This window comes from Myxine glutinosa, chromosome 4 (genome assembly GCF_964187855.1).
Source record: "Myxine glutinosa chromosome 4, kmMyxGlut1.1, whole genome shotgun sequence".
Classification (NCBI taxonomy): Eukaryota; Metazoa; Chordata; class Myxini; order Myxiniformes; family Myxinidae; genus Myxine; species Myxine glutinosa.
The window spans coordinates 190,850,509-190,862,923 of record NC_136264.1 but is presented as its reverse complement, the minus strand read 5'-3'; the positions used below and the strand labels follow the sequence as shown (position 1 = coordinate 190,862,923).

The following is a 12,415-nucleotide window of genomic DNA, read 5'->3' as shown; positions in this document are numbered from 1 at the left end:
GCCAAGTGTCGCTTTATGAGTGATTGTTCATTCCACTGTCTGTCTGTCTGTTTCTATGTCAATCAACTGCAGGTCAGTTTCAAACTGATCGTCATGAAACTTTACCAAGTTGTAGACGTAGTCACAACTGAGAAGCCTATTGATTTTGAGGCCAAAGTTCATCTTGAGGTCAAATTTTAAAAATCGTCATTTTCTTTCCTATTGACTTGAAAATTAAACAGCAATTGCATAGTGAGTGCCTCACTGAATTGGGAAACCAAATATTTTGAGGTCAAAGGTGAACTCAAGGTCTTCTAAAATCATCAATTTAAGATCAGCCTGCTGGTCCATCATCGGACCAAATTTTCATTGGTCTAATCAATGTAGACACTCATGGCGATTAGTTTGGTGTGTTACACTCCCATTTTGGAAAGCCCTTTGCACTTCCTGGATCCACTTTGACCCCCGGTACCCCCCCCTTGGACCTTGATTTTTTTTCTAATGCCGTGAACAAACTTTAGTCACAGCACAACAAATATAATTTGTGCCAAATTTGGTCATAATCCTTTTAGCCGTTTCGGAGAAGAATTTGCAACTGTTTACGGACTGACGGCCTCACGGACGGACGGCCTCATGGACGGACGGACTGACTGACATCGCATAAGCTCCTCGGAACTTCGTTCCAGGTGAGCTAAAAATTTGGGGCCCCTAATTGTAGAATGAAATCCTACAGGTATAAGCCTCCCCCTATTCTATTGTCATAGGCAGAGGCTTAACTATTTCGATTAGATGAATTGTTTGATCGAAAATAAACGAATAATCAGAGCTTGGTAGGATCAACAAACTTTTATTGTTTCATCTCACAAAAACTGGGAGTTCCAGTCCCAGTTTCCAGAACACACAATAGCTTTATCATATCATGTTTCACATAACAAATCGTGGACTTTGTGCTTATGGATTTAACGTTTATAAAAATAAGAATCCAGAAAAAGAAAAAGGTACAGGGAGCTTGCATCTAGCTGCAAGTGTTTAAGAATATTATTGTTGTTGTTATCATCACAATCAATATCAACTTTGTCATATAAAAAAGAGAAAACTGAATAACAAAGATTCATTTTATCGATAAATCCTAATTGCATCATGCACTGTAGAATCTCAGCTTAATTGGGAAGGGAAGAATCAACTGGAGAAGTTGATAAGTTATTTTTTCGTGATTTAACAAGATGGCTGCTCTAGTATACAGTGTTAACAAGATGGCTGCTTTCATGTACAGTTTTAACAAGATGGCTGCTCTCAGGTACAGTTTTAACAAGATGGTTGCTCTCGTGTAGTCTTAACAAGATGGTTGCTCTAGTGTATGGTGTTATGAAGGCTGTTCTCATGTACAGTATGTAACAAGATGGCTGCTGTCATGTACAGTGTGTAACAAGATGGCTGCTCTCATGTGCAATGTGTAGCGAGATGGCTGCTCTCATGTACAGTATGTAGTGAGATGGCTGCTCTCATGTACAGTGTGTAACGATATGGCTGCTTTCCTCGAGTGTTAATGAGATGGATGCTGTCATGTAAATGTTAACAATATGGCTGCACTGTGTACACTCTTAACCATGTTTAAAGATAACAGCATGGTTTTGTTTTTTTTGTTTTCTTACTTTTGACCCCTTATGCTCTTTTCATTTACTTTGTCCTTCTATTTCTACAGACTTTCACACTACTATCCAATTCTTGCAAAACAGTACCAAGATGGTAAACACACGTACATCATTGGCTTTTGGGTAAATGATACAGGGTTTACAAATTTACTACACATCCTGTCCAACCTCAGCTCTCTCACATTAACTGCACTATTGAGCAGCACAGGGCTGGCTCGTTCTAAGGCACGTCAACTGTAAATGTTTTATTTATTTTAAACTTTCTCAACTTGCGCATTTTAACATTACCAACCCCCCCCCCCCCTCCCTCCCCACTCGCATCGATCTACTTCCCCACAAAAATGGCGTTCTTTAATCTTCTTCAAGGCACAACAAGTTTGAAGGGGCTGTTCGGAATATTTTCTTCGCCCCATTTTACCATGAGGTTGTAGTCGCCTTTTTCTCGAACGGTATAAGTCACATTGTACACCCTGTTCCCCACATGTCGCACATGAACTTCTTCACATGGGGCTTTTGGCCCATGGACACCAACCATGAGCATACTGGAACCTGGATGATGCAATACAAACATACAATAAGATGAGAAAACCAAACAGCCATACAATAAGACAATAACTTTTAATTACTCATTATAACCCAATCTATGGTATTGCATGGTTTATCTATCATCATCTGGATCTACAACTACTTTATGGCCACAATTATTCCCACATTCTTGTGAGATCGGCCACACAAGTTTTCCCTCTCTACCTTGAGCATCCTCTACCTACTGTTACGGCTTCAGCACTTCCGTGGTTGTGGTTTTCATCCACTTGACACATTTCTGATATTATGTACTATTATTATTCTCAAAAGGTTTATTATTCATGAACAGTTATCTAAAGTTAAAAAGGCTAACTTTAAATGATACCGGAAACCGAACCGGAAGATGACGGGAGAGAAGAAGAAGAGGCGTGGCGAGCAAAGTCGGAGAAGACGCGTGATGTCGAGGCTCCGTAGCGAGCGTGGTCTACCAAAAGTCGCGAGGGAATTTTGAGTTCCTTGAAAGGACATCCGGCGATAGGAATTATCGCTGGAATTGAGAAATCTGCGTAGTCAGGTTTGGGCACTGAGATTTCGACGAATCCTCGCCTAGTCGCATCGACTCAAGTAAGAGCTGTCGGCCATTTTGAACCTCGCGCTTCGGACACCTACAAAGGTTTTGCTTCGCGTCAGCTTTACCCAAACATCCTACCATCTGTCGGGGATGTGTGTGTGCGACCGCTTCGTCTCCAATTACGTTGCGGTTTGCTGATTGAGCGGTGAAGGTGCTCCTCTGGAGGGCGCCTTTTGTACAGTTTCGGCGGGGCGATTGCCATTGCCATCTGTACGCGATTCTGGTCTCGACTGGAGAGCGAGATTCGGGCTTCGACTGGATATCGTTCTAGCGACCGCTGAAGCGAATCACCTTCGCCTTGGAAAAGGTTATAGAGACATTGAGGAGTGTCCTTTTCACTCGCTGGGAGCGCAGTGAGTTATCTGACTTTAGTTGATGGTACCATCCTAAGCGATAAGGTATATAGAGTGCACTCTTAATTGCCATTTGTTGTACCGTTATTCTTGAGTGTGATTTTTAATACAATATCTGTTCATTTATAATCATTGGTGTGGTTTCACTATTGATTTCTAACACAGAATAACATATTTTTCTGCCGGGGCTCCTCTCGGGGTTCGGAGGTTTACTGAGACCAGGAGATCATAGAGGAACCTGTAACACTACACCCAACATATTTATTGTACATCATTTCACCTCAGTTTTAGTCTGCCACTTCTCCTTCTGCCAAACTACATCCATGTTAAAGACTCACATAACCACGTCGTTTCCATCCTCCCTCCTGAGCATATTCCCCACTCATTAGATTTGTTTTACCTATCCATAAGTTTGGCTTATGGATAGGTAAATTCCACACATTTAACCCTGGTGTTGGGCTAGCGGCTAGGGTGCCAGCTTAGGATCCTAGGATCCTGGGTTCGAATCCCGGTCGATCGCTGAATTAACGCCAGGGGGGTTGACTCAGCCTGTCATCCTTCCGAGGTCGGCTAATTGAGCACCAGTTCACTGGTAATTCCCTGCTTGTCGTAAAAGGCGACAAAAAGGGTTGGCGGCAGGAAGGGCATCCGGCCGTAAAACATTGCTTCAAAAAGGGGACCAAAAAACAACAACAACCACGGTCCCCGAAAAAGGCCAACCCCCGCTTTGCGGGGGAAAATGGCCTCTAAAGGTGTTTTTTTTTTTTTTTTTTTAATCCATAAGTTTGGCTCATAAACGGAAATTTCTGTTTTGGGGTTTTCAGGTCGTTTTTTCCCCAACGCATCCCAGTTACACACCTGCCTTGCTGCAATCCACAGTGAATGTGTTCTTTTGGCCAACGAAGGCCTTGCTGAGACCTGCCCCCCATGACGTCACTTTGGAGGCATCCACAGCAAAGTGTGTAGAGCTCGTGCTTTGTGCGCTGCTGCCGACATACGACGATGTTTGCTTTGACATCTTCTCCACCAGGACGGTTGAGGTCTCATGCAAGCTGTGCCCTCCAGAGAGGCGTGGTCCTGCGAGAATTCATGGGTGTGAAGTGGTGAAATAAGTCCCTCGTTTGTGTTCCCACATAGGTTGGGCTCATGCAAGACCTTTAAACACCACAAATGCAAAGTGAATGATGCACATAGTCTTGTCGCAACAATTTTGACAGCCTACGCTTTTATAACATTTAAATTTGCATAATGTAGAAGTGTTCCAATTACTACACTATATAGAATTCCTGCAATAAAACCTACCGGTGATGTTTGCTTTGAAGGGACTGCCTACAATATGGTAGGGTCCTGCATATTTAACGGAGATCAGATAGCTTCCGGGGGCCGTGGGTACGTAGTGCACGTGGTAACCCTCGGTCGTCTCACTGCAATCCAGCTGAACCTTGGATGGGCCGTCGACTGTCACAGCAAGGGCACCAGGGCCAGCTGCTGATGTGTTCACCACAAACTCTGCTGGTACACCTGAAAATATGAGGGCAATGACAAAATGTGACATCATCATCATTTTCCATTTCCCATGCAAGTGTCATTATGGAAGCCAAATTAGTCTGTCAAGCCATCAATGCAAAGTATTTACAAATAAGGAAGGGCCAAGTTAAAACAGACCATCTATGAAATATTAAACACAACAAGGCAAAAATAGGTAGGGATAAAGAGCACGTTAAGAAAGGTGTGGGACCATTCAAGGAGATCACGAGTTGATTGGTTAGTGATGAAAGTGAGATTGCAGGCTTATTAAATAGTTATTTTACTTTAACATTTATGTAAGAACAGTCAGGGCAATTACCAATAGATGAGAAAATATATCCAGAGGGTGCGGAAGTGCTTTCCTGAATCCTATTCTGGTTCCAATTGTGTTAAAATCCTATAGTGTTCTTCGTAAAGAGTCGGTATGTTTCTGCCGTTACAAAATTACAAATTTATGTCATATTGAGTAGAATATCCAGCCTGGCCAGCCAGTTCATGAAAGAATTGGGCCTAAAAATGATCAGGGTCGAACCCCCAAGAACATGGAAATAATTGAGGTTTGTTGAGTGTTTGTTTATTCCTTACCCTACAACTGTATCTACCTTCTGTCCCAATTCAACAAAATCCTCAAATAAATAAATAAGAAAAAACAACAACACCTGTGCATATCCCATTGTTCTACTCCCCAAATCCCAAATCCTACTCAAATCCAAAATCCAAAATCCTATCCAAAATCCTCACAAAAATAAATAAGAAAAACAACAACACCTGTGCATATCCCATTATTCTACTCCCCAAATCCAAAATCCTACTCAAATCCAAAATCCTATCCAAAAGCCTCAAATAAATAAATAAGAAAAAACAACAACACCTGTGCATATCCCATTATTCGACTCCCCAAATCCAAAATCCTACTCAAATCCAAAATCCTAAATCCTATTCAAAACCTCACATAAATAAATAAGAAAAACAACAACACCTGTGCTTATCCCATTATTCTACTCCCCAAATCCAAAATCTCAAATCCAAAATCCAACTCAAATCCAAAATCCTATGCAAAAGCCTCAAATAAATAAATAAGAAAAAACAACAACACCTGTGCTTATCCCATTATTCTACTCCCCAAATCCAAAATCTCAAATCCAAAATCCTACTCAAATCCAAAATCCTATCCAAAAGCCTCAAATAAATAAATAAGAAAAAACAACAACACCTGTGCATATCCCATTATTCGACTCCCCAAATCCAAAATCCAACTCAAATCCAAAATCCAAAATCCTATCCAAAAGCCTCAAATAAATAAATAAGAAAAAACAACAACACCTGTGCTTATCCCATTATTCTACTCCCCAAATCCAAAATCTCAAATCCAAAATCCTACTCAAATCCAAAATCCTATCCAAAAGCCTCAAATAAATAAATAAGAAAAAACAACAACACCTGTGCATATCCCATTATTCGACTCCCCAAATCCAAAATCCAACTCAAATCCAAAATCCTATCCAAAAGCCTCAAATAAATAAATAAGAAAAAACAACAACACCTGTGCATATCCCATTATTCGACTCCCCAAATCCAAAATCCAACTCAAATCCAAAATCCAAAATCCTATCCAAAAGCCTCAAATAAATAAATAAGAAAAAACAACAACACCTGTGCTTATCCCATTATTCTACTCCCCAAATCCAAAATCTCAAATCCAAAATCCTACTCAAATCCAAAATCCTATCCAAAAGCCTCAAATAAATAAATAAGAAAAAACAACAACACCTGTGCATATCCCATTATTCTACTCCCCAAATCCAAAATCCAAAATCCAAAATCCTATCCAAAATCCTCACATAAATAAATAAGAAAAAACAACAACACCTGTGCATATCCCATTATTCTATTCCCCAAATCCAAAATCTCAAATCCAAAATCCAAAATTCTATCCAAAAGCCTCAAATAAATAAATAAGAAAAAACAACAACACCTGTGCTTATCCCATTATTCTACTCCCCAAATCCCAAATCCTACTCAAATCCAAAATCCAAAATCCTATCCAAAATCCTCACAAAAATAAATAAGAAAAACAACAACACCTGTGCATATCCCATTATTCTACTCCCCAAATCCAAAATCCTACTCAAATCCAAAATCCTATCCAAAAGCCTCAAATAAATAAATAAGAAAAAACAACAACACCTGTGCATATCCCATTATTCGACTCCCCAAATCCAAAATCCTACTCAAATCCAAAATCCTAAATCCTATTCAAAACCTCACATAAATAAATAAGAAAAACAACAACACCTGTGCTTATCCCATTATTCTACTCCCCAAATCCAAAATCTCAAATCCAAAATCCAACTCAAATCCAAAATCCTATGCAAAAGCCTCAAATAAATAAATAAGAAAAAACAACAACACCTGTGCTTATCCCATTATTCTACTCCCCAAATCCAAAATCTCAAATCCAAAATCCTATCCAAAAGCCTCAAATAAATAAATAAGAAAAAACAACAACACCTGTGCATATCCCATTATTCGACTCCCCAAATCCAAAATCCAACTCAAATCCAAAATCCAAAATCCTATCCAAAAGCCTCAAATAAATAAATAAGAAAAAACAACAACACCTGTGCTTATCCCATTATTCTACTCCCCAAATCCAAAATCTCAAATCCAAAATCCTACTCAAATCCAAAATCCTATCCAAAAGCCTCAAATAAATAAATAAGAAAAAACAACAACACCTGTGCATATCCCATTATTCGACTCCCCAAATCCAAAATCCAACTCAAATCCAAAATCCTATCCAAAAGCCTCAAATAAATAAATAAGAAAAAACAACAACACCTGTGCATATCCCATTATTCGACTCCCCAAATCCAAAATCCAACTCAAATCCAAAATCCAAAATCCTATCCAAAAGCCTCAAATAAATAAATAAGAAAAAACAACAACACCTGTGCTTATCCCATTATTCTACTCCCCAAATCCAAAATCTCAAATCCAAAATCCTACTCAAATCCAAAATCCTATCCAAAAGCCTCAAATAAATAAATAACAAAAAAACAACAACACCTGTGCATATCCCATTATTCTACTCCCCAAATCCAAAATCCAAAATCCAAAATCCAAAATTCTATCCAAAAGCCTCAAATAAATAAATAAGAAAAAACAACAACACCTGTGCTTATCCCATTATTCTACTCCCCAAATCCAAAATCCTACTCAAATCCAAAATCCTATCCAAAAGCCTCAAATAAATAAATAAGAAAAAACAACAACACCTGTGCATATCCCATTATTCTACTCCCCAAATCCAAAATCCAAAATCCAAAATCCTATCCAAAATCCTCACATAAATAAATAAGAAAAAACAACAACACCTGTGCATATCCCATTATTCTATTCCCCAAATCCAAAATCTCAAATCCAAAATCCAAAATTCTATCCAAAAGCCTCAAATAAATAAATAAGAAAAAACAACAACACCTGTGCTTATCCCATTATTCTACTCCCCAAATCCCAAATCCTACTCAAATCCAAAATCCAAAATCCTATCCAAAATCCTCACATAAATAAATAAGAAAAAACAACAACACCTGTGCATATCCCATTATTCTACTCCCCAAATCCAAAATCCAACTCAAATCCAAAATCCAAAATCCTATCCAAAATCCTCACATAAAGAAATAAGAAAAAACAGCAACACCTGTGCATATCCCATTATTCTACTCCCCAAATCCAAAATCCAAAATCTCAAATCCAAAATCCTATCAAAAATCCTCACATAATTAAATAAGAAAAAACAACACCTGTGCTTATCCCATTATTGTACTCCCCAAATCCAAAATCCTACTCAAATCCAAAATCCAAAATCCTATCCAAAATCCTCACATAAATAAATAAGAAAAACAACAACACCTGTGCTTATCCCATTATTCTACTCCCCAAATTCAGAATCTCAAATCCAAAATCCTATCCAAAAATCCTATCCAAAATCCTCAAATAAATAAATAAGGAAAAAATAACACCTGTGCTTATCCCATTATTCTACTCCCCACTCCTCTTCCTCTTCCTCAACCCCCTTTCTCTCAGTGACATTAAGTTGATAAAATTATAGATATTTGGTGCAGGCATAATTGGCAAAATGGCGACTTCCTGCGTCAAAGTTCCTTACATATCATATACACGCTACATAACCAGGAAGTTGGGTCATGATATCCATCACTCTCCTTTAGCCTGAAAGACACCATAGATGTTTTGATGCGCACACAAGTACAGATGAAAAAGCCACTAAACGGTCAGAAAGGACGCTCTCTGGTGAAATTGACAGCGGTGAAGTCTTTGCTCCTTAATTAAACATATTTTCCCTGAAATGTTGATTTCTCCATAAGATTAATACATACCAGTGGTGCCTCTCTCCAATCCAGAACCACAGGCAGACACCTTGCCCGGATCTCCACCTTGGACCGAGTCACCGATTCTCACACGGAATGGACTCCCTGTGATGTGGCTTCCGTTGAATAGAACCTCGATGGAGTGTGTGCCATTCTCTCGTGGAACGAATCGTACTGTACGGCGATCTGCAACGATAAAGGTACGGATGGATACAACGGTACTCGTTAATATAAGTGTCACCTCATCTCACCATCATTGTCACAAAGACACAATGTCCACTACAGGTTAATTTTGGTACCTACAAATAATCTTTAGAAGACAAAATATCATTGAGCGGCGTTAATTAGATGGCTTTTTGTAAAAGGTGTTTTAATATAAATCTTCTACCATTATGAATACCTCTGCCACCTACAGTAGATGGAGGTTCTGTTTTCACCCCTGTTTGTCTGTCTGTCTGTTTGTGTGCAGGGTATCTCAAAAGGTTATGGGCGGATCTGGATGAAACCTGGCGGGCAGGTTGGGTGTGTGACATTGACGAATCCATTTGATTTTGGTGAACATCCGTCCGGATCCGGATACAATCATTTCTTCTTGAATCTTCATCATTGAACGATGGGGCCAAAAACGATATTTAGCGTGATATTAAAAAAAGTTGTATACGACTTATGACTAAACTTGGTGGACGAGTTCGTTAGGTGACAAGAACAAACGATTCCATTTTGCTTCTGGTCCGAGTCCAGATTCGGCCTATCGGTGGGATACAAAACATAAACTGTTCAGCCTGGCGGAGGTATGCGCTCTACTGAACATCGTTCTAGTTGTTGTTGGGTTACTCTTGAGGTCTTTCTTCTGTTTATCGCTCCTCTTAAAGGTTTTATTTGAAAGCGGTGAAGCCTCTTCAATATTTGGCTATGTCTGTTCGTCAAAAAAATGAAGAAGAACCTTTCTAGCCCACCTTGTTTAATTCGAAATGGTTATAAAGGATAATTCCAAAGGGTTCTAAAGCTTAATTCTAGAGGGTTCTAAAGGGTAATTCTAAATGGTTCTAAAGGATAATGCCAAAAGGTTCTAAAGGGTAATTCTAGAGGGTTATAAAGGGTAATTCTAAATGGTTCTAAAGGATAATGCCAAAAGGTTCTAAAGGGTAATTCTAGAGGGTTCTAAAGGGTAATTCTAAATGGTTCTAAAGGATAATGCCAAAAGGTTCTAAAGGGTAATTCTAGAGGGTTCTAAAGGATAATGCCAAAAGGTTCTAAAGGGTAATTCTAGAGGGTTCTAAAGGGTAATTCTAAATGGTTCTAAAGGATAATGCCAAAATGTTCTAAAGGGTAATTCTAGAGGGTTCTAAAGGATAATGCCAAAAGGTTCTAAAGGGTAATTCTAGAGGGTTCTAAAGGGTAATTCTAAATGGTTCTAAAGGTTAATGCCAAAAGGTTCTAAAGGGTAATTCTAGAGGGTTCTAAAGGGTAATTCCAAATGGTTCTAAAGGATAATGCCAAAAGGTTCTAAAGGGTAATTCTAAATGGTTCTAAAGGATAATGCCAAAAGGTTCTAAAGGGTCATTCTAGAGGGTTCTAAAGGGTAATTCTAAATGGTTCTAAAGGATAATGCCAAAAGGTTCTCAAGGGTAATTCTAGAGGGTTCTAAAGGATAATGCCAAAAGGTTCTAAAGGGTAATTCTAGAGGGTTCTAAAGGGTAATTCTAAATGGTTCTAAAGGTTAATGCCAAAAGGTTCTAAAGGGTAATTCTAGAGGGTTCTAAAGGGTAATTCCAAATGGTTCTAAAGGATAATGCCAAAAGGTTCTAAAGGGTAATTCTAAATGGTTCTAAAGGGTAATGCCAAAAGGTTCTAAAGGGTAATTCTAGAGGGTTCTAAAGGGTAATTCTAAATGGTTCTAAAGGATAATGCCAAAAGGTTCGAAAGGGTAATTCTAGAGGGTTCTAAAGGGTAATTCTAAATGGTTCTAAAGGATAATGCCAAAAGGTTCTAAAGGGTAATTCTAGAGGGTTCTAAAGGGTAATTCTAAATGGTTCTAAAGGATAATGCCAAAAGGTTCGAAAGGGTAATTCTAGAGGGTTCTAAAGGGTAATTCTAAATGGTTCTAAAGGATAATGCCAAAAGGTTCTAAAGGGTAATTCTAGAGGGTTCTAAAGGGTAATTCTAAATGGTTCTAAAGGATAATGCCAAAAGGTTCTAAAGGGTAATTCTAGAGGGTTCTAAAGGGTAATTCTAAATGGTTCTAAAGGATAATGCCAAAAGGTTCTAAAGGGTAATTCTAGAGGGTTCTAAAGGGTAATTCTAAATGGTTCTAAAGGATAATGCCAAAAGGTTCTAAAGGGTCATTCTAGAGGGTTCTAAAGGGTAATTCTAAATGGTTCTAAAGGATAATGCCAAAAGGTTCTAAAGGGTAATTCTAAAGGGTTCTAAAGGGTAATTCTAAATGGTTCTAAAGGATAATGCCAAAAGGTTTTAAAGGGTAATTCTAGAGGGTTCTAAAGGGTAATTCTAAAGGGTAATTCTAAAGGGTTCTAAAGGGTAATTCTAGAGGGTTCTAAAGGGTAATTCTAAATGGTTCTAAAGGGTAATTCTAGAGGGTTCTAAAGGGTAATTCTAAATGGTTCTAAAGGATAATGCCAAAAGGTTCTAAAGGGTAATTCTAGAGGGTTCTAAAGGGTAATTCTAAATGGTTCTAAAGGATAATGCCAAAAGGTTTTAAAGGGTAATTCTAGAGGGTTCTAAAGGGTAATTCTAAAGGGTTCTAAAGGGTAATTCTAGAGGGTTCTAAAGGGTAATTCTAAATGGTTCTAAAGGATAATGCCAAAAGGTTCTAAAGGGTAATTCTAGAGGGTTCTAAAGGGTAATTCTAAAGGGTCCTAAAGGGTAATTCTAAAGGGTTCTAAAGGGTAATTCTAAATTGGGTTTCCTTAATTTCTAGGCGTTGCCTATTTCATGTTTAAAATGCTAAACTGCAATGCTTCTTTCGGACACGGTGCAATTCGTCTTGGCATTAGTTGCTGGTTGCATCATTTATGGGGCCATCACTATGGAGCTTCTGCACTGACCCAACAAATTAGAGCAGAAATTTAGAATATCTATCATTTGACCAACACACAGTGAGCTATCATTTTGTTAAGATTCTGTGGGATCTTTAACATCCACTATAGCGAGTGCTGGCAAATGGAATAGTCAGCTTAACATTGCTTACAAAAGAGCGTGCACGCTGTGTAACGTCATGACGTCGTAGAAGCACCAGGGTGACATTTTGGAGGGAGGTTTGCTTGTTATATTCACCTTTCAAGCTGTCTAGTTTCAGGAATCAAACTCAAACTAGACCGCTTGAAAGGTGAGCGGGCC

The 12,415-nt window shown here is 38.7% G+C and overlaps 1 protein-coding gene across 4 annotated transcripts in view; it reads right to left on the bottom strand.

The window, feature by feature from the left end:
* Window positions 1–810: 810 nt before the first annotated feature.
* The window catches only part of LOC137425577 (filamin-C), a 103,200-nt gene continuing 91,595 nt past the window's right edge, over window positions 811–12,415 (bottom strand). For all 4 annotated transcript variants that reach the window (XM_068114145.2, XM_068114147.2, XM_078776819.1 and 1 more), the window contains 4 exons: window positions 9,068–9,244; window positions 4,443–4,661; window positions 3,999–4,217; window positions 811–2,180 (listed from right to left, as the gene is read on the bottom strand). In XM_068114145.2, the coding sequence (XP_067970246.2) occupies window positions 1,993–2,180; window positions 3,999–4,217; window positions 4,443–4,661; window positions 9,068–9,244 (803 nt within the window). In that variant the 3' untranslated portion in view covers window positions 811–1,992. The remainder of the gene's footprint in view (window positions 2,181–3,998; window positions 4,218–4,442; window positions 4,662–9,067; window positions 9,245–12,415) is intronic.